This window comes from Herpailurus yagouaroundi, unplaced genomic scaffold (assembly GCF_014898765.1).
Source record: "Herpailurus yagouaroundi ecotype Mexico unplaced genomic scaffold, PumYag 192, whole genome shotgun sequence".
Lineage (NCBI taxonomy): Eukaryota > Metazoa > Chordata > Mammalia > Carnivora > Felidae > Herpailurus > Herpailurus yagouaroundi.
The window spans coordinates 465,318-489,086 of record NW_024412423.1 but is presented as its reverse complement, the minus strand read 5'-3'; the positions used below and the strand labels follow the sequence as shown (position 1 = coordinate 489,086).

The 23,769-nt window shown below is 40.7% G+C and overlaps 1 protein-coding gene across 1 annotated transcript in view; it reads right to left on the bottom strand.

The window, feature by feature from the left end:
• The window catches only part of RNF130 (ring finger protein 130), a gene marked incomplete at its 5' end in the record, with an annotated part of 107,703 nt that overhangs the window by 43,254 nt on the left and 40,680 nt on the right, over nt 1-23,769 (bottom strand). Inside the window, one exon of the mRNA XM_040444717.1 lies at nt 5,673-5,923. Coding sequence (XP_040300651.1) covers nt 5,673-5,923 — 251 coding nt within the window. The remainder of the gene's footprint in view (nt 1-5,672; nt 5,924-23,769) is intronic.

Below are 23,769 nucleotides of genomic sequence, written 5' to 3'. Positions count from 1 at the left end.
AATCTGAAGGCTGTAAATGTATAATTTCGCACATTATGTCTAATAATCTTTTCTAGGGTTGTGGCATATTTTATATGTTAACATTTTCATCTAATATTCCTTTATTGTTTTCGTCACCTATGTCCCAGTCCAAGTGTGGGAGATCCTATGGGGACCGTCAGCTCTGCCACGACACAGAAGCCTCCTCCTCCTAGCTCTCCCCCTGGATCTACCACAACAGGCAAGGACAGCAAGTCTCTAAAAGGTGGAGAGGAGGGACCTGGAGACTTGAGGAACACAGGGTGGACTGCCTACCTGTCCTACTCTAGCCAAACACCTGTGGAAAGATCGCACCCCTCTTTGCCACATGGTTTCAGTGGGGCCCAGTGGGAAGGGGATCTTTCCACCCCACCTCCTCACAGAGGCAAGCTGAGCGCATGATCTAATTGCCATCTACAGAACATGCCACCCAACAGCAGAATACACATTTTTCCCCAACCACCCACAGAACATTTGTTAAGACAGACTATATCCCAGGTAATAAAACAAACCTCAACACATCTGGAAGAATTTAAATCATACATCTGATCATAATGAAACCAAACTAGTAATCAGTAACACTAAGGTAACTGCAGAATCTCTGAACTCTGGAAAGTGAAGTCACTGGTCAAAGAGGAAGTCCCCAAAGAAAAAATTACATAAAACTGAACAAAAATGGAAGCACAGGATATCAAAGAATACAGGACACAGTGAAAGCAGTAGTGTTAAGAAATTTATGGCACAAAATCCTTACAAGGGAAAGACAAAAGATTTCTTTCTTTTTTTTTTTTAATTTCTGTTGCCTAGTATTTTTTTTTCTTTTTCTTTTTTAACATTTATTTATTTTTGAGAAACAGAATGAGACAAAGTGTGAGCGGGGGAGGGACAGAGAGAGAAGGAGACACAGAATCTGAAGCAGGCTCCAAGCTCTGAGCAAGCAGTCAGCACAGAGACTGATGCAGGGCTCGAACCCACAAACTGTGAGATCATGACCTGAGCCAAAGTCGGACGCTCAACCGACTGAGCCACCCAGGCGCCCCAAAAGATTTCTTTTTTTAAAAACTTATTTTGAGAAAGAGAGAGAGAGCGCGTGCATACATGGCACACGTGAGCAGGGGAGGGGCAGAGAGAGAAGGAGAGGGAATCCCAAGCAGGCTCCTCGCTATCAGTGCAGAACCTGATGTGGGGCTGGATCTCACAAACCATGAGATCATGACCTGAGCCGAAATCAAGAGTTGACTGACCCAGGGGCCCTAGAAAGAGAAAAGTTTTCATAAATAATATAAGTTCCCATCTTTAAAAATCAAACAAACAAACAAAAAAAGCTGGTTCTTTGAAAATATAAAAAACTGAGAAGTTTCTATCAAGACTTACAAAAATAAGGGTGCCTGGATGGCACAGTTGGTTAAGCCTCCAACTCTTGCTTTTGGCTCAACTCATGCATGATCTCATGGTTTCATGAGTTTGAGCCCCAGGCCCTAAGTAGGGCTCTGTGCTGACAGAACCGAGCCTGCTTGAGATTTACTCTCTCCCTCTCTCCCTGCCCCTCTCCCACTCACATGGTCTCTGTCTCTTTCAAAATAAATACATAAACTTAAAAAAAAAAACTTTAAAGGACTGACAAAAATAAAGAGAAGATATAAATCATTAAAATCAGGAACGAAGACAGACACTGCAGCCACTAAAAGAACAAGGGAATACTGTAAACAACATCATACCTGTAGATTTGACAACATCTAAAAAAAGGGCCAATTCCTCAAAAACCACAAATTACCAAATTTCAATAAAGGCGATACAGACAACCTGAATAGTCTTTTAACCATCAAAGAAATTACAATTTTCCAACAACCCTTCCCCACTCCCCCCACTCCCCGCAAAAAAAACTACAGACCGGTATCTCTCACAAACTTAGACACAAAGATCCTCAACAAAACAACAGCCAGCCAAATTCAGCAATGCACACACAAAAAAATCATACACCATGATGAAGCAGGATTTGTTACAGGCATGCAGGTCTGGTTCAACATTAGAAAATCAATGAATACTATCCACCATGTCAACAGGATAAAGAAGAAAATAAAAAATCGTATGATCGCACCAACGGACACGGAAAACATCTGACAAAATCGAACACCCATTTGTGATAAAAGCTCTCAGCAAACTAGAAATACAGATGAGCTTTGTCAAGCTGGTAATAAACATCTACAAAATATGACAGCTAAAACATACTCAATGATGAAAGACTGAATCCTTTCCTCTAAGATTAGGTACAGGCAAGGATGCCGACTCTCATTTACCACTGTCATTCAACATGTTACTGAAAATTCTAGCCACTGCAATAAGGCTAAAAAAAAAAAAAAAAAAAATCCTTAACCCAAACCTCTTATTTATTAAAAACATGACCTCAAAATGGATTATGGTTATGGACTTAAATGTAAAAGGCAGAACTATAAAACTTCTAAAAAAAAAGAGAAGATCTTTGGAATCTAGGGTTCAGCAAAAAGTTTTTAGACTTGATGGCAAAAGTCAAATGGATAAATTAAACCTCATCAAAATTAAATCTTTTTGCTGTTCAGAAGACCCTGTGAAGAAGTCTTCTGACCTCTTCCCAGATAAGACACTGGGATAAAACATCTGCAGACCACAATTCTGACAAAGGCTTGTATCTGGAATGTAAAAACTTCCAAAACTCAACAGTAAAAAAAAAAAACCCTAAAACAACCTAGCTAGGAAATGGGCAAGAGACATGAACAGGCATTTCAGTAATGAGGACATACAGATGGCAAATAAACACATGAAAAGATGCTCCACATCAGCAGCCATCAGAGGAACGCAGGAGAGATGTGCCTACACAGCTGCCATCAAATGGCTAAAATAAAAATTAGTGACAACATGCACCATCAAGGGTGCAGAGGATATGGTTCAGGGATATGTTTCTAGTGCGAACACGGAATATAGAGCTGCTTGGGGAAAGGTATGGCAGTTTCTTCTAACATGATGTATGCGCTTGCCATAATGGCCCAGATATTTCCCTCCCGAACATTTATCCAAGGCAAATGCAAACTCATGTTAACACAAAAATCCATAACAGATGTTCACAGCCACTTTAAAATACCCAAAACCTTGAAACAACTGGGTTCACTGGACTGGTATATCCAAGCTATAGAACACTACTCAGCAATAAAAGAGAATAAACTACCAATACACACAACAACTTGGGAGACTCGTAAGGGGATTGCATTAGGCGAAGACACCAAACTCTAAAAGTTAAGTACTATATGATTCCATTCATACAGCATTCTTGAAATGACAAAACTGTAGAGTGGGGAACAGATTAGTGCTATCAGGAATTAGGCAGGAGGGCAAGAAGGAGGTGCCCATGAGTATAAAAGAAAATAGCACAAGGGATCCTTGTGGTGAATTGTTGTGTATCTCAATTGTGGCAGTGGTGATTCAAAATCATATAGAACTACACACACACACACACACACACACGAGTACAGGTTAAACTGAAGAAATCTGAGTAAGATCAATGGATTATATCAATGTCATATTTACTATAGTTATAATATTTACTATAATTATGCAAGATTTTACCCTTGGGGGATGAAGAGTACTGGGATCTCCCTGTATTATTTCTTACAAATGCATGTGAATCTATGATTATCTTAAATACAAAAAAAAAAAAAAAAAAAAAAAAAAAAAAAAAAAAAAAAGTTTACCAAATGTGAAGGACTGGTATTCCCAAAAAAATGCATATACCTGGATATAATAATGAGGGAATGCTGGGTATCAGACAAACTCAAATACAAAACAACTGGCTTGGACTCTTCAAAAATGCCAATTCCAGGGGTGCCTGGGTGGCTCAGTCGGTTAGGCAGCTGGCTTCGGCTCAGGTCATGATCTCACAGTTCATGAGTTTGAGCCCTGTGTTGGGCTCTGCGCTGATAGGTCAGAGCCTGGAGCCTGCTTCAGATTCTGTATTTCCTTCTCACTCTGCCCCTCCCCCACTCACGTTCTGTCTCTCTCACAAAAATAAACAGAAAAACATTTTAAAAAATGCCAATGCCATGAAACAGATTGAGAGAGACATGACAGGGGTGCCTGGCTAGTCCGGTGAGTAGAGTGTGCAACTCTTGATCTTGGGGGTGTGAGTTCAAGCCCCATGCTGGGCATAGAGCTTAATTAAAAAAAAAAAAAATAGACATGACAACTCAATGCAACATTCAATCTGTTTGGATCAATACAGGGTTTGCTCTGCTAGAAAAGACATTATTAAGACAATTTTACAAAACCTAGAAAGAAAGGTCTCTAGATCAGATAATAGTATTGTATCAATGTTAACTTCCTGATTTTGATAATCACATTGTGATTATGTAAGAAAATGTTCTTGCTTTAAAAAAATACACAAGGAAGTAGTAAGGGTAGAGGAGCATCATATCTCAAATTTACTCTCAAATGGTTAAAAAAGGTACATACACATAGAAAAGCAAATAGGGTAAATGTTAACAGTTGAAGAACCTGGGGAAAGGAATACTTTATACTATTTATGCAGCATCTGTAAGACTGAAATTATAAATAATAAAAATTATCATATTAAAACTTTTTTAAAGTATACAGGATACTGCACAGAGCCTGGCACAAAAACGTGCAATAAACTCCAGTTTTCAGATATTTTATACCTATTTTCAGATGAAGAAACAAGTTGAGAAGTGAAATAAATGGTCTATAAGGACCATGGCAAACTGATGGTGAGGTCGGGATTTGAACTCATATCTGTTCCACAGCAGCATCTGTCCTTCTTTCGCTAGAATGAGGAAGGCTGAAAATTTCAACTCCCCCACAGGGATCTGGATGTACTCTGTTTAAGGAGAGGATGGCATTACATAAAAACTGGCTACCAACCACTCTCCAAGCACTTCCCCTGCTGGTTTTCTCTTAGAGAAGCCTCGGGCTGGCACTGGGACTCAACACCTCCAGCCCAGCCCCCCGATGTGCACCAAACAAACTAACAACCTGACAAAATCACTGCCTGCAGGCCATCCACCACAGGGCAGCACACGGTCTTGTCTTTCCTGTGTCTTTACCCACTCATCCGAGATCCACTGAGCACTGTTTATGCTGGTTAATGGAGGCTCTGGGACAACTAGATACTGCTCTTCTATGGGTCCTTCTCCACCTCATCGTCTCCCCCACGGCCTGGCTTACACAGGATAGGTAATCTTAATTGATTTATTTTATCTGAATAGGTAATCTACAGTTCAAAATTCACACAGCATGAAAGCGTGTGCCATCTCCCCCCAGCACCCACTCCCAATGACCATCAATGCTACTGGCTTAAAAATGCAACTCTGTGATATTTCCTCAAATTACTAGGAATTAGCTAGATCATATTATGATACTATGCTAAACATTTACATAGAATATTCTAAGTGATCACTGTAAATTTAAATTCCCCATTTAGGCATTTAAAAAAATCCCTCAAATAATTTGTGTTAGTAGGTTTTCAACACACTGTAAATGACTGAGGGTCACAACTTTTTTTTTTTTTTTTTTTTTTACGTGAAAAACTATTGGTACCATACATGAGCATAATAGATGTCCATGAATTACGGCTGGTAAGCATCAATCATTACAGACGACCGACAGCTCACCTGGTTCCTGTCGCGTGCATTCGTGTACCTGATCTTCTGAATGAAGTAGAATATGAGCCATGCTGAAGAAATAATCATCAAAACAATAAAGGATATTGACACGAAGACTAGAGAGCCACGGCTGAAGTTCTTTGGCGGCATTCGTGTTCCAACAGCTATTGTCATTTGTACAGAGATGTTTTTCTCCAGATAACTCAAAATATCCTTACCCCTCAATTCTGTAATCATGACAGCAATAATATCTCCAGTGCCTGTAATGTAAAATAAATACATATACTCAAGTGATCTTTAAAATTTACAGGTACATCAAACATACAAAGGCGCTATTTAGAAAAACCACTACAATTTTTGCTAATGGCAAGGGTTTGCAGATTCAACTTTTCAGATGAAATCAATCTCTGCAGTTGGCTATGTGGGCACCAAGTGGAAACAGGAATCTGTTGTGTAGTACTTAAAACTCAGACAAAGTGTAAAATTATTGCAGTGTTAAGAGTCCCATTAACTTGTCTTACAACTACATTTAAAAAATGGATTATTAAATCAGCCAAATGTTAACGACAGACAGTATTAAACGTGGTATTATATAACAACGTCATGTGATAAAATATGGCAGGTCTTTACTGTAAAACTTTTTCCATTTTAAAATGCTCTTTAGAAAGTCCCAGCTCCTTAAGAAAAGGAGAATAGCACTAGTATTTATAGTACAAAAAGCACTATTATTTATAGTACAAAAATTGGTACTTTGTGCACTACTCATTCTTTACAGGGCACCTATTGTGTGTACAACTAGTAGAAGGAATAGAAAGCACAGGACATGCAGTTTTATGATCTCACTGACATGACACAAATCCAGTAATAGAGCTGCAAAAGTCAAATGCCAAAAGGGGGTAACCTTCATTAATAACAGCTGAAGCTAACTTTGGTCCCACGTCTAGCCCTGATGAGAGGAAGGTTCCTTTCTTATTTAGCCCAGAGCCCTTCTGGAAATGAAACCCTCCCCGACTCGAGTCCACACTTCAACACCCTAGACTAGTTTGGTATCAGAATCCTTCCAGCTTCTAACAGCTGTCCAGAGGTTCTGTCACAGCCACAAACTATTTTAAGGTAATTACAGGATGTTCTTAAGTCACCATTCTAGTCATTTACTTCTTCCACTTATGTAATTTCCAGGAGTAGTGATACAGTAAAGGCAAATTACTCTCTCTCCTGTGGAGCGTGAAATTACTATTCCTTTCCTCCTCCTCAGAGGGAAGTAATTTCCCATTTCCTTTCCTTTCTACACCAGTCTAGCTGCCAGTGACCCTCTGTTCTAAGCTGAAGCTGCCGGTGGTGACGTGCAACTTTCAGCACACTTCAAAGCAAAGACTGAGACTCTGGGGGTCGGAGGAAGGAGAATAAACATTTTATTCTTTCTCAGGAAAGAGAAAATTATAACCACTTATTCAAACTGGAATAGGGTTTGCAGATAATGTAAACCACCAAAACCAAACAAACACCCCACAACACGCCCTTGCAAACGCTTCTTCAATGAATACTACTACTAAAGTATTTGGTTTACATGTTTATTATATTTGACTAAAAGAACTACCCTTATCATGTGCAGTCAAAAGAACACAGGCTGAACTGAAAAGAAATTCAATAACTAAAAGTTTTCTGAAAAATTTAACCCAACGGAACATATACCTTTTGTATTACCTTATTCAAAATTGTGCCAGCCACTTTATCAGAATAGCAGTTTATCAGAATACTGATTAAAAGAATCCAAAAACAAACAAACAAAAAAAACTGCGAAATTAAAGAAAGCAACAGTTAACATCTAATTATCTTTGTGAAAGAAGAGTTATGGTCAGTAAGTTAGAGAAAATCATAACATAGGGTTAAACCATTTAAATTTTCCATTTAGAAAACTTAGGTCTGCGCTTTTAAAATGTTGGTCAACAGGCAACGGTCTGTGGTGTAACATACCAGGTATGGCTATAAAGTAACTGAGACGGATCCCACAAACCACACATGACAATCAGTCTCATTGCTTTATAATCACACCAGGTACAAACAGTTTTAGAAACCAGTTCTGAGGCTTCCTCTTGAAGACTCAAGCTGGAAAAGGAGCAGGGAAAGCTTCACAGGTAGCCCAGGGAACCAGTCCATGTAATTTCATTCATTCAAAGAACACTAAATAAATGAACACCGCCTAGTTTCAACTGGAAAGCTGTTTGGGAAAAGAAGCATTTAATTATTTCAACCATCCATTCAACGATATTTATTGAGCACATACTATGATCAAGGTTCCCAAATGTTCACATTTTTTAAAGATTTTATTTTTAAGTAATTATGTCTACCTTTAAAAAAAATTTTAATGTTTACTTATTTGTGTGTGTGTGTGTGTGTGTGTGTGTGTGTGAGTGAGAGAGAGAGAGAGAGAGAGAGAGAGGCGGGGGAGGGAGGGGACAGGGGATCTGAAACAGGGTCTGTGCAGACAGCAGAGAGCCTGATGCGGGGCTTGAACTCATGAACCGTGAGATCATGGTCTGAGCTGAAATCAAAGTCAGACACTTAACCTAACTATGCCACCTAAGCACCCCTGTTCACCTTGTAGAGACAGAAAATTTACCTGCTGTGAAATAAGAGAAAACATAATATGTTGGTTTCTGCCCTGGTTCCTGGGACAAAGCTCCTAAAACACTTGCAATTTCCTAAGTGATAAGAGCATTAGGAGCATCTTTTGTTCTGCTATTTGGTCCTTGACCTTGAACCCTGACACAGGGTTTCTAAATCCCTTGGAATTTCCTGGGTGAGACAAGAGTCTTCTATTCTAATGAGGGGACTCTTGGTGGGCTCCTGGATAGCTTTAGAAAGACCAAGCCATGAGGAGAAGCTTGGAACTTTTAGCCCATCCCTGCCACCCTCTGGGCAGGGGAGAGGAGCTGAAATGGAGTTAATGACTGATCACACCTAAGGGATGAAGCTTCCATTAGAACCCCCAAAAGTGTGGGGTTTGGAGAACTTCCAGGTTGGTAAACATGTACAGGTCCTGCGAGGGTGGAGTGCCAGCAAGCCCCTTCCCACATACCTTGCCCTATGCATCTTTGGCCACTCCTCTGTATCTTTCATAATAAACCAGTAAATGTAAGCAAATGTTTGCTTGAGTTCTGTGAGCCATTCTAACAAAGTTTTGAACACTATGTGGGGGTTGCTGGGAACCCTGATTTAGAGCCGGTTGGTCAGAAGTACAGGTGACAACCTGGGACTTGTGGCTGGCTTTATGTGGGGCAGGGAGGGGGCAGCCTTATGGGTTTGAACCCTTAACCTATGGGATGTGATGCTAACTCCAGGCAGACGGGGTCTGAATCCAACGGAATTCTAGGACACCCAGCAGGTATGGCTAAGAATTGCTCGGTACAGGGGAAAGCCCCACACATTTGGTGACCAGAAGTGTCACAGAAGTGACACTATATGAACAGTACAGGAGACACAGGAGTGTTTTTTCCTTTATACCTGCTCTTGATTTTGTGAAAACTGCATTTACCCTCAAAGAGCAAAGGAGAATCCAACTATGCTTCAATTAAAAAAAAAATAGCCTAAACAAAGTAATGGATAAATAAAAGGTATACCTATTATTATTTTTTTTTTAAAAGAGTAAAGGAGAATCTTAAAGGGGCTGGAGAGAGGAGCCCAGTGCAGGTAGTCTCATCAGGTTAGTACAGAGGAAGAGATTGCTAGCAGGATAGGGAAGAAGGTGAAAGCAGTGCAGGTCAAGCAAAATGAAGAATCACAGGAGGATGTCAGAATACTAGCAAAATCACTCGGTTCTTAACCACTTCTGACAGTAAATCACTTAGAGAACCTGATGGTAGGAGACCCCTCCTACAAGAGAAGTCCCAATTCTACTAATTTCAGGAGAGATTTGTGGATCTCCTCACTCCCCACCCCTAGAGATGATCTGGGTTGAAAGACCCTGATTTAAGGATGCCTCTGACTCTTGACTTTTAAAGATCTGGGAAGTCTTGGCCAGCTTGCAGGAGGAGGATACTAATGCCAAAGTATAAGCTTCGAGATAAAAGCAGGGTTGGGTCAAGCAGAGACTGGTAAGAGTTGAAGACTAATTAGACTACGATGATATAAACATTCAAGGAGAGACAACATCCACCACCACTAACCCTAATCCTAATGGATATGGCCTCAGAATCCTCAGCACTTCACATGCCCAGGAGCCAGGATTAATTTACCAGGGATGACAAGTAAGTAAAAATCTAGGGTGATCCCTGCTTTCACCTATTTGCTTAAAACTTTCTCCACTTTCATTTTTTAATGTGAATCTAGATTTCCACTGCTTGAGTTTGGCTACTTTAATAAACAGCTTTTTTTTTTTTTTTTTAATTCTTTCTCCTTTTGAGAATTTTCAAACCCCAGAAGAGTTTCAAATCATGACATTTCCTCCTTAAATACTTTAGCATTATTTCCTAAGAACAAGGACACGATTAATTTATCACATTCGAGAAACTGAACTCTGATAGGACACTGTTCTGTAATATACGGGCCATAGTCAAATATCTCTGCCCGAGTCTAATGAAACCTTCAGAATTGTTTAGTGTAGGTCAGTGCAGTACCCAGGACGCAATCAGGCCTTGTACACCTCGTGTTGTCTTGTCTCCTTTGTCTCTGATAATCTAAAGCAGTCCTCAGTCACTTTTGGTCGTTCATGTCATTGACCTTTTTAATGAGACCAGGACATATGTTTTGAAAATGTCCCTCAATCTGGATTTGTCTGATTGTTTCTGATTACTGACTGTGATTAGATATCTGAAGTAAATGTTTTTTGGCAGAAATGCCACACAGGTGATACTGTATCTGTCCTTCTAGTGTTCACATTGGGATGTACCTGTCAAGTTTTACCTTTACTGGTGATGGTGAATTTTAACACTTGGTCAATCTGGTATCAGCTAGATTTTTCAACTGCAGAAAAATATTTTTTTTAGATTACTAAACAATCTATGGGGTGATGCTTCCAGATTATCTAGCTCTCCAGTAAGCTTTTATTCAGAGCTCTCAGCACCCATTAAAGCTCACTTGAATCAGTTACTACAACAGTGTTTACAAAATGGTGATTTTCTAACAGTATAATTTCTTCTACATTTGTAAAGTGCTTCTATAATCAGAGGCATTAGCATATTTTTCTACTTACTTTTTTTTCCCCATTAAAAACCAGAACTGCTGGGTGGGCAATGTTTTGTAAAACAGAGCTCCCTACTTGTAGCAATTCTATTTTTTAATGAGAAAAAAAAATGGTAAGTAGAAAAATACGGTAATGCTGCTATAATCCTGACCACAAAATCAATTTTTCGGGACCAAAGAAACCTAAGAATTAACCTCCATTGGGCCCTGGAGTCAGAATGTCTAGGTTCAAACCCCAGCATAAAACTTAACCTCTCTGAACTTCAGTTTCTTCTAAATGAGATGTTACCTGTAGGACTCACGGCAGATGCTCAGGAAATGCTACACCTCACTGAGCGAATCCCACTTCTACTATTCTTCTTCATGGAAAGCACATGAAAGCATCCTCTGGAGGAGACCAAAGAGCTCCTACCACAGAAGTTTGGAACTCCTATTCCCTCTCGTTAATCTCTCCAGCCACCATGGGAAGCACTCAGGCACCTGCTGACCACCACAATCCTCCTGGCTTCCACAGGGATCTGTACTTCAGCTCAGGGAGTCCCCCAGTTGGGAGGTATCAGAAACCCACCCCCTACTGACACATGGCTTCTTCCCCTCTCCTGGGACTGAACCTTGGGGCAAGCCCAGTTCCGCTGGGCAGCTGAGACTTTCACCTGAGAAAGGCTGAGGCAGGAAGAAAACATAAATAAGCTGTCTGGGGCATCAGGCCACAAGTGGAGAGAGGTGCTTTTACCGTAAGCAAGCAGTTCTACTTTTTTACTGTAATCTTACCATTTTTTATTTTTAAAGAAAACAACATCCCTGGACAAAATCCCATTTAGCAGAGGTTTTACACCTTAACAGATGAACATGTTTGTTAGGTTCAAATCAGTTGCCGAGGTTTCAAGTAATTTTCATGCTCTTAGATAATTTTAGTAAATTTCCCATAAAAAAAAGTTCAGGGAGCTGCTGTATTCCCACATAAAACATTTGCGATGATACTTTCATAATTTCTGGTAGGTTACTATCAATGGCATCAGAGTTACTCCTATAGAAATCAATGACCTATTTTTACATGTAAAGCAGAACACTACATACTTTAGGTGAAAGAATTAAAACTGCTTTTAAGTTCTAGAATGGCTGCTGCTGAGGGAACAGGCAGATATAATTCAGGGATTTTTTTTGTAACTCAGTCAAGTTGCACAGATCAGCAAAGCCTGGCGTGTCTGTGCCTCAGTGAGTCTGCTCGCAAGTGGTCTGAGGCCTTCTCTTCACTCTCCCTTTCACTGACTTAAGTCCTTCTCAAATGTTTATCTACCATATTTCACTGCTTCAAACCCAGTACTTATTCTTCTCCGACCCCTTGAAGAACTCAAGGGGGAAAAAAAGGATATGCTACGTTCTTTTATGAAATGAATACATCAATAAATCTGACAGAGGCAGATGACAGGTTATAGCAATTACAAACATCCTGCTGAGATCTGTCAGTGTTTTTTCTAAAACCTGATTTGTCATACCACTCTGTTCAAAGCCTTTGATATTTGCAAGAACATGGACGGATCTAGAGGGTGTTATGCTACATGAAATAAATCAGACCAAGAAAGACAAATGCCTTATGATTTCACTCATATGTAAAAAACAAAACAAATGAACAAAAACCAGACACTTAAATAGAGAACTGGTAGTTGCCAGAGGGGAGGGGGGCTGGGGGATGGGGGAAATAGGTGAAGGTGACGAAGAGGTACAAGGTCCCGGTGATAAAAGTAAGTCACAGAGATGAAAAGTACAGCATAGGGAATACAGCCAGTAATATTCTGATAATACTGTATGGTGACAGATGGTGACTACACTTGTGGACATGACAATAGGCACTCTTAACGGACCAAATGAAACTGGTGGTCAAGGGACCAAAAGAGTGGCTCATGTGGCCCAAGCAGAATGAAGGCACGGCACCCAGAGGAGGAGGAGAACTGGGAGAAAACGGAGCTAGGGCTCAACTGGAAGCTTCCACAAAACCAAAGGTCAGGAGGACAGGAGGGGAAGGGAAGAAGCAATGGTTGGAGAACAGGACACACTGGACCTGAGACCAGAGATGTACCTCTGGGACATACCAGACAATGGGGTTTTAGGTTAGGCCCTTTTCATGTGGATTCCGCGGCTGGCCAGGATGACGGCAGCGCTGTGAGTGGGGGAAATGAGTGTGTGGGGCACGAGAATGAAGGGTGAAGTTCTGTCACTGTGAAAGTGTACTGGTTTGAAACCAGCTGTACTGAATGGATAAAACATTAGTGTCGTGGCATCCAGTTGGTGCCCATGGTTGCACGATGCTGATGAGTAGCTCTTATTGTGCTCAAGTTGAACCTGAATCTCCTGCCATGAGGCCGACATTCAGGGGCTCAATGTGTGAGCTGCTGAGCGACTTCAAAGTCACTTGATAATTCCTGACCGATATTTGGTTGCAGTCCATCCTCAGAAAGAATGAGGGTCTACTAAACCCTCGTTCCTTGATTCCTCCAGCAGGAAGTTCTTCAGACTCACACCAAGTAGAGCAAAGGCTCCACACCCAGTGCTCAAATGCCAGTTTCTTTTCTTACTCCATCTCCTGTGTGTACTCATCATGTAATCTGTTTGTTTTTCTCAAGTCAAGAAAGTAAAGATGGTAGGAACAAGCCTGGCATGGAAGAGAAAGCCACTTTTCTCTTTCATCTAGAGGCAGAAAGGGAGGGAGGGGGTACCTGGGAAGACAATCACTGGTCAGCAGAGTCACAGAATCTTCTAATTAAGAGAGATCTTAGGGGTCCTCTCCAACACAATACAAATAACTTACCGTTTTAGGTAGCTAGTTCTATGCACAGGTAGTTTTAAGTATGAGAAAGGTCTTCCCCCTAATTAAAATCTTGATTCCTAAATGCCCATTTGTGGCTCTTGGCTCTCTTCTTTCAAGAACCACCACCAAATAAATAAACTGTATTTCACTTATCGATGGTATAAAATATCATCAACTGTGAGGTGTATTATTATCATATATATCATGAAAAAAATCCTGCCAATACGTTGGAAGACGCTGGCAAATGTAAGAAACACCCCAACTTGAAGCTGTACATCATGGAATGGAAGAAAATTCCTCTTCCGTGCAACAGTCCTTCAGATAGTCAAAGACATCTCTGGTACTCCACTTCGGACTTTTCTCCATATTAACTAGTCCTAGAATCCCAAATTATTCATTAAAAATTTTCTTTTTTAATGTTTATTTTCGAGAGAGAGAGAGAGAAAGAAAGAAAGAGAGCAAGCAGGGGAGGGGCAGAGAGAGAGGGAGACACAGAATCCAAAGCAGGCTCCAGGCTCTGAGCTATCAGCACAGAGCCTGAAGCGGGGCTTGAACTCACAAACCGTGAGATTATGACCTGAGCTGAAGCTGGATGCTTAACCAACTGAGCCAGCCAGGTACCCCTAAAAAATATTTTTAAAGAACCTGACACAGAAAAGCTGGAAGTATTGTATGAAAATCTCTCTTCCCCAAACCATTCAAGAGAAAGTTACTGGTGTGATGGGTCATCCCCTCCAAACACTTAGTGTGTACTTTCCTACAAACAAAAACCATTTGTGGACAGAGTACAACCACTCAAACCAGGAAATGAACACAGACACATTACTACTGCCTCATCTCAGAGTCCATTCAAGTGTCCCCAATTCCCAACAATGTCCCTTGGAGCAGGCCCGGATCGGAGCCACGCACTGCATTCAGCCATCACATCTCATGACTCGCTGTCAGTCTGGTACAGACTTTCCTTGATGTCCATGACTTTGACACTTTTGAAGATTATATACAGCCCAGTGACTTTGCAGAATGTCCCTCATTCTGGATTTATCTGGTGTTTCCTCAGGGCTAGATTCAGGTCATGCACTTCTGGCAGCAACATCAAAAGAAGCGATGCTGTGCTTTTTCCGGTGTGTCCTACCAGGTGGTGGACAGTTATGACACATCCCAATACTGATGAAGTTCACTTTGATCATGTGGTTTTGTACAAGTGATGTTCTCCAAGCATTTCCACTGCAAAGTCACTCTTTTCCCCCTTTGGAATTAATAAATATTCTGTGGGGAGGAGGTATTTTGAGACGAGGTAAAACATTCCATTCCTCATCAAAATTTCAATTTACTCTTTTACTTTTTAGATTAGTATGACCTCATGTTTCTTATTTTACTTAATGGGCTAAAATCATTACTAGCGTTATTCACTTTGATGCTCAAATTCTAAATGGTAAAACACTGTTTACAGATTTTTTTCCCATCCTGTTCTTTTGTGGACATCAGTTTTTCAATGCCTTTTATTAAAATAAAATGCTAAAAATGCTAAAAATGAATACAACCCATCCAATATCAAGAGCAGCATGAGGTTAACCTCTCCCTACATATCAGGATATTCTGAAAATTGTGTTCACAAGGATACGGCCTGAGTTTTCAACATATTTTTGGCAGCCATGGCTCACGTTAGTGTACGCAGAGCTTATAGGATGGAAGGTTCCCACTTGGAACTGTTACCTAAGCCAGGTCTCCATGAACCCGTTACTAATTTTTTGAACCCACCTGCAGGTTCACTTAGTATTTTCTTTTTGTCGTTACATGTGTTCCAAGATCCACCTAGTTTTGTGTCATTTTCAAGCCAAGATACTTACATTTGTATTTTCTTACAAGTTTTTGATAAAAGAATTTTAAATGGGAGGAGAAAGAAAGGTTAAGTACTGAGTGGGGCGTTCCACCCAGGGAAGACATGCAAGGGAAGCAGCCTCCGTCAGCTGGCACGCTGACCATCGGCACTCTAAAAGTCTTCAGAGCTGTGATTTGTGTTTAAGAATCTGTAAGTCTGAGAGCTCTGTGATCAACAAGAAAACGGATGGTGGGAGGTGGGAGCCAGCTTTCTCACTTTTCAAGTGGCAGTTTAAGGTAAGCAAGGGCCTAGCATGATGCAAGTGGTCATGGATTAGGGTTGGTGACATCGGGATGAACGCATTCTTAGCTTAATACAGACACAGAAGGTTACACACAACAGTACTTATGGATACATGTATGTACAAGGGCTGGAATACACACATAGATCTCCTTGCTCTGTCAGCTGAGAGGACCCAGAAGCAACAGAACCTCATAGTAATGAGCACATCTAATGCCCAGAGCTTGGCTTCTAGTGTCATTCTCCAAAAACAGAAACCAGGCTTCCTGGGAGAAATGGCTGATTCTCAGGCTGGGACAGAAACTATATATAGGACGAGCCCAGAGCATCTCACAGCACCAGAAAGGAAGAACGTGCTCAAAAACAAGACAAACAAAAAACCAATACCCATGGTAATGGGTGCACGTCAAAGGACGCAGGAGCCAAGTGAAAGAGCTCCTAATGGCCAAATATAATTTAATTTGAGCACCAAAAATAAGCCCAATAGTATTATATTACAATACGAAGTATAAAATAAATATCCATGAGTCCAAACTGATATAAATGACTGAACAAATTAATAAGTAGAGAAGAAACAAATTATCCATGCAGAATAATTCCAGATAAGTAAAATTCTGTCCTAAGGAGGGGAAGCTGAACTTCCCCCTCCTTAAGTGTGGGCTGTGCATGGTGACCTCCTTTATGGAAGAGAGAGAAGAGGAGCTTTCCAGTGGAGAAGCCTGAAAACACACCTGACAAACACCAGGTGACCAAAGTCTACACCAACAGTGAGCATTCATGGTGATAATATGTATCCTTGATAGGATATTGAGAATGACACTTTACTCCTGTGGTTTTCCTCTCAAAAACCCAGGTCCTCAGTCTAATCATGAAAAAAAGATCAAATAAATCCCAACTGAAGGACATCCTTCAAAATACCTAACAGCACTCCCCAAAACTGTCAAGGTTATCAAAAACAAGGGAAGTCCATGGAAGTGTCACAGCCAAAGACTAAGGAGATACAACGACATCCCCTCCTGGATAGGACCCTGGCACAGGCGGAGGACATTATGTAAAAATTAAGGAAATGTGAATCAAGTACAGACTGTAGTTGATGATGATGTACCTATACTGATCGGTTCATTAATTATAACACACGTACCACACTAATGTAAGATGTTAGTTACATAATAGAGGATACTGGGTGCAGGTCTATGGGAATTCTTTGTATTATCTCTGCAATTTTTTTTTATAAATGTAAAACAGTTCTTTAAAAAATACAGTTTATTTAAAAAAAAAAAGACTCATTACATAAAAGAACATCTTTCCATCAGGAAAAAAGGAGGCTGGAAAACAAAGTCGCAACACTTTTTAAGGTGCTGAAAGGAAAATACCATCAACTCAGAATTCTGTGTCCATGTTCTTGAAAAATGATGTCAGAAAAGGCACTTTCGGATAAACGATGAGAGACTTCATCCCCAGCAGCTCTGCATTATGAGAAATGGTAAAAACTACCTACGTTGACAGGGAAAGGACACCAGACGGAACCTGGGACCAGGGAGACAGAGGAACAAGGACACCAGACATGCTACTCTGTGGGTAAATATAAAAGCCTATCGTTTTTCTTTCATCATTTGGCCATTCCCATCTTCCCCGCCCTCTACCATCACCGAGGGACCCCCTTTCATTCCTCCTCTACACATCCCACAGACTTGGGAGTGTGACAGTGGGTCTCAGAGGAGCAGAAAAGGCCTCTCGGGACAAGTCCGCAAACTCTGGGGAAGGGTTTTATACTGCCACACAGACGGACAGGTGTCATTGGCACTTGGGAGGCGTGGGCCTGGGAGACTAAACGCTATATAACACCAAGGGGAAACCTGCAGAGCAAAGAATTATCCTGCCTCAAATATCCCTCACTCCCCACGCCCTAAAAACCCTGACCTGACAAGCACGAACACTGTAAGGCATCAGTCAGGGTTGGGGCCTCCTCACCGGGCCTCGAAGGCATGCCACTACCATCCCTAGTAGCCTGGCCTGTGGGACTCACTCTGAGCTTGCAACTGCAAATCCAGGTCAGCAGCATGTGAACAGCTATCAAGTAAGAAGTGTCTTCCATCCTGTAAACTTTGGAATGGATTTCTACGCTGCTATTCTAAACCTCTGTCAATCCCTTATATGATTCTGGCTTCCTCCTCTCTTTCACTGCTGGTGAGGAAAAGATAAGCACAAGAAAGGTAAAAAGGCAAATCAAGTGATGAGTTTAAGCAACCGACTTGGGACACAGAGCCTGCAAGGTCAGAGATAGACCGGAAGGCTAGTAGATACATTGTCTCAAGTCTCTGGCAGATGGAGGGGCTCTTCACGGCCACGTAAATTAAGATTCAGAGAAGTAAAGGAAAACTTCAGAGCTTCTAGAAAAGTTTCTGAATGGAATCATCAGCAGTTATTCTTTTACAAGTGATTTTTATTTTTAAAAAGCTACTGCTTAAGTGTTTCAGTTTTTTTTTGTTTTTTTTGTTTTTTTTTTTTTTAGTTTTTATTTCAATTCCAGTTAGTTAATATGTAATGTTATATCAATTTCAGGAGCACAAAATAGTGATTCAATACTTCCATACATCACCTGGTGCTCACAATGACAAGCATATTCCTTAAATCCCCATCACCTATTTCCCCCATCCCCCACCCACCTCCCCTCTGGTAACCATCAGTTCTCTATGGTTAAGAGTCGGCTTCTTGGTGTGTCTCTTTTTCCCCTTTGCTTGTTTCTTAAATTCCACACGATTGAAATCATGTGGTATTTGTCTTTCTCTGACTTATTTCACTTAGCATTATACTCTCCAGCTTCATCCATGTCATTGAAAATGGCAAGATACCATTACTTTTTATGGTTGAATAATATTCCATTGTGTATATATACCACTTCTTTATCCATTCATCAATCAACGGACATTTGGGCTACTTACATAACTTGTCTATTGTAAATAATGCTGCTATAAATGTAGGGGTGCATGTATCCCTCTGAGTTAGTGTTTTTGTATTTTTTGGGTAAATACCCACTAGTGCGACTGCTGGATTATGGGAAGGTTCTATTTTTAACTTTTTGAGGATTTTCCATAGTGATTTCCACACTGGGTGCACCAGTTTGCATTCCTACCAACAGTGCATGTGGGTTCCTCTTTCTCTGCATCCTCGCCAATACCTCATTTCTTGTGTTGCTGACTTTAGCCATTCTGACAGGTGTGAGGTGACATCTCACTGTAGTTTTGATTTGCATTTCTCTGATGATGAGTGGTGATGAACATCTTTTCATGTGTTTATTGGCCATTTGGATGTCTTCTTTAGAAACATATCTGTTCATGTCTTCTGCCCATTTTAAACTGGATTATTTGTATTTTAGGTGTGGAGATTTAGAAGTTCTTTATATATTTTGGATACCAACCCTTTATCTGATCTGTCATTTGCAAATATCGTCTCCCATTCCGTAGGTTGCCTTTTAGTTTTGTTGATTGTTTCCTTTGCTGTGCAGAAGCTTTTTATTTCGATGAAGTCCCAATAGTTTATTTTTGCTTTTGCTTCCTTTGCCTCAGGAAACACATCTAGAAAAGAGCTAATACAGCCAGTGTCAAAGAGGTTACTGCCTATGTACTCTTCTAGGATTTTTCTGGTTTCAGATCTCACATGTAACTCTTTAACCCATTTTGAATTTCTTTTTGTGTATGGTGTAAGAAAGTGGTCCAGTTTCTCCAACATGTCACTGTCCAGTTTTGCCAATACCATTTGTTGAAGAGACAGTCTTTTTCCTACTGGATATTCTTTCCTGCTTTGCCAAAGATAAAGGGACTATATGGTCGTGGGTTTATTTCTGGTTTTTCTATTCTGTTGCATTAAGTGTTTCAATTTTACTTTTTTTTTTTTTTTTTTTTTTGCTAATTCTGAATTTTCTAAAGAGTGTATGGATCACATGGAGAAATATCTGCCAACTCCGGCAAAAAGATACACACAATTTAAACACTTACTTCCTGCCACAGCAGTGCATTTAAACTGCAGGCTCCATCTTTTCTGAGGCAATTAAATCCATATTCAGTAAGATCCAAAAAACTTTAAACACTAAAATAACAGTATGACTATCATTTATTTCTTGATGGTTTTTTTTGAAAGGATAAAGATACTAGATTAACACTAAGTGACCCAAATTATTGATATTTAAAGATATTTTGCAGGATGTTTAGATATACCTTTACTGGCTTTCATAAAGTCATTTTTTTATATTCACAAAGTGAACTTCTGATATTTTACAAAGTGTGATATTTTTTAATTTATTGCTACACAATAAACATAGAGCTATGTAAGTTTTTTGTTTTTGTTTTTGTTTTTTTTTTTAAGAGAATATGATGGGAAAAAAGATGAAGGGCCATTCAGCAAATCCTGTTCAACCAGCCAAAGGAACAGTGAGAAGGACCTGATACTGCTGATTGATAAGATTGAAAAGCAACATTATTATTTGGTTACATCTTTATCTAAATTACATTTTCCTACTAACAGTGAAAAGAATGTCCACAGATTTATCCACAGATTCTTACAGACACACAGATAAAAGTGTAAGACATTTCCAACTTGATGATTTGACACAATTTAAGACTGTTAAATGGTAACAGAAAAGCCTATATAAATTTTTAAAGTCCAAGAAAATAAATCCTTAACTTTCAGACAAATGTACATTATTTTAAACTATCCAAGAGCCCATAACTTCCCTTTTATATATACTACCACACATCCGCTAACTACATTACAAAGAACTCATTCTACTAACTAGAGGTAACAAATAAAACCACAAATTGAGCTGTCTTTCCTGTCAATGATGTCACGGACACTGCACTGGGAAAGTTGTCCTTCAGGCCGCAGATGAAGGGCATTCATTAGAACCAACACAAGCAAGCTCTTGAAACATCATTGACAAAGGAAGAAAACAAAATACTGGTACTTAACACTGTAATTTTTAAATCAGTTATAAACTCTATCCTTAAATGGAAGGAAAAGCTCAATAAAAACTAAATATCTTAATAAAATAATTTCAATGCAGTACACACTTATTTTGCTCAAGGCATTCTGCTGACCACTGCAGACAACGGGAAAGGCACACTTTCACATAAAGAAATGAGCAGTCTTTTCCCTTCTGCCAATCAAATACGCAAACAACAACATAAAAGGAGAAGGGTGGTACTGTCAGAGCGGTACAAAAAAAGGCCCTCTGAAGACTGCAGAGGCTTTCAACTGTAAACTCACTGAGGGCATCATCCAGGTGTCTTTTGGTTTTGGACTCTTACCAATTCGTATTAGTTCACATTACAATGCACAGCACAGAGGGGTACAAATCTAAGGTTTCTTGACTAAAATGGAGGGTAGGCAGAATTGACATGTGAGCAGGGGAGGGCTAAGACATGGATCTTGGGTCCACTCCAGGAGATTATGGGTTATAAGTTGCAGGGGGCATCCAGTGCCGCTGGTGCAAGGGTCCTGGAACTTCAGGTGGGCAGTGCCACCCCACAGGGAGAGAAGGGGGTCTGTGGAGGGACAGGGGCACACTGATGAGCCAGGACAGCAAGCGCTTCTCAGCACGTAAGGAGTACAGCAGAAACAGAAGAGCAGAGAGCTGTGGCATGTTGAGCATTGTTGCGCTGAAATGCCGGAGGCTGGAGAAAGTTTGAGATGATGTATGTGCCGAGCCTGTGCTGTTTAATCTCACCCTCTTCCCATCCATCCCAGTCTCACTTGGCTCTGGGCTGAAACAGGATCTTCCTGTAACCACTGTCTCACTGACACCATGAGAAATGCTAATCAGCCAGGGGCCAGTTTCCCAGGGCCTTCCTGCTTCCAGGCTCTTCCCCTAGGGGGAGGTGACCCATGCTTTGTGGGGCCTGTTTCCCCACTAGTCCTTCCCTCTATGCCTCCTGCTGGGTTTCCCAAGCCCACACTTAGGTGCCAGAGAAGCCAGGAAGAACTTTCTAGCTGCTCAAGACAGCAACCATCTACGGAGAAGAGCTTCGAACTGCCTAGTGCTGTGGCCTGGCCAGTGTGTGACACCACACTGCAGGGCCCCTAGCAGAGCGCTGGGACCGAGGAGGCACTCGAGTTAGGTGACATCAGGCTTGCCGGCCAAGAACTACACTTCCCTTGTCTTTCCAAATCCCTGCCATCACTAATAACTGGTCCTTACCTTGGGCACATGTCTGCTTTGAGGATGAGGCCTTTTAGCCCAATTCACTATTACCCTGTCTGCCCCTTCGGCCAAACTCCCCTCACCCTCCAGTACCTAAACTTTGTGTTTTTCCCACCTCAGAGCCTTCACCCCTGAGGATTCTTCTGCCTAGAAGACTCTCCTCAACTTGTGATTTCCTATTCAAATGTCATTTCCTCAGGGTGGCCCTCTCTGATTCCGTGGATTTAAGTCTGCTTCATAAAGACTTTTCATCATTATAATTTTTTTAATGTCTATTTATTTTGAGAGAGAAAGAGAGAAGAGAGAGCGCACGCACATGAACAGTGCAAGAGCAGACAAGAAAGGAAGGAGACCCAACAGGCTTGCACTGTCACCAAAGAGCCCGACGTGGGGCTCAAACCCATGAACCATTAGATCACAACCTGAGCCAAAATCCGAAGTCAGACGTTTAACCAACTTAGCCACCCAGGCACCCCCATAATTATGATTTCTAATTCAGTGTTTATCATCTCTGCTTGATTTTAACTCCATGAAAGCAGGTATCATGTGGGTCCTGTTTACATCAGGAGAACTGATAGGAGCTCAAAAAACTATGCTGATGAATTAGCATATAGAACCCAAATCCCTCTGCTTGCTGTCAGTGGGCCCACAGCCTCATTTTCTACCATTCATCCTCAGACTCCTGCCCCTCCAGGCAGGTTTCTGACTCATATGATTACCCTACAGACTGTCTTTGGTCAAATCCTGACCACCATTTAGGGCCCAGCACAATGAAAGCCTCCACTGTGAAGTCCTCTGATAAGTTCCTTCCAGCCATCAGAGTCAGTAAGTCTTCCTTGGTATCACTAGGTCTTATCCTGTTAAGTCAGCACTCAGTGGGTCCCAATTATTTCCTGCATGTTTGTCTCTCTGTTGGAGTAAATGTTCCTTAAGAGCATGTACTTACTTGCATATACTTCTTCTGTAGATCCCTACAGTGTCCATCACAGAATGCTTGGCACAGAACAAATGTAATTTAATACTTGTTAATTAATTATTTTATACTAAGACCAGAAGAACAAAGAAAGTATACTCAGAAATTAAAAAAAATAAGTACAAGTCTTAGAGAAACATATTGATTTCATAATTACAAAAGAGATAGTGCTCACTCAAGGCCCAAGAATAAAGAATAACAAAAACGGCACAATTTAACAAATTCGTTATCGCAATAAATTCACAATCATCCTGTTAGGTGATTAGGCAGGTGCTCTCACTGTTTTACAAACGAAGCCAATGGTTTATCTAGAGCCCCAAAGCCAGTCGTCAGTGGGTCTAGGACACCAATTCCAATCTTGTGACCATCAATGCCAAACTCTTTTCATTATTTTATAGGATTTTGTTTTTGTAACTAAAAAGATGAGGAGAATGCCATGGCAAATTACAGGTCAGTGACACACCCTTAAATATGATTCTGAAAGATGAATAAAAAAGTGGGATTCCTATAGAAACAGAGATGTGTAAGACAAAATAGCCCACAGCGTTTTTATGAGGTGATGAATATGTTAACAAATGCACCACCACTGGAGAAGAGACTGAAACCAAGAGTGAATTCTGTTTGGAAAACAGAAGACAGAATAAAAGCCTAGGGGCTCAAAGAAGAAAGGGCAAAAACTCTTATGGAGAAACATCCCAAGCCCTTTCACACCCCATAATGAGCTTGTTTGCACAAAATGGCATTTTAAATTTTCTCTAATTGAAAGTCAAAATTAGGAGCCGCCTGGGTGGCTTAGTCAAGCGTCTGATCCCCTCAGGTCATGATCTCACG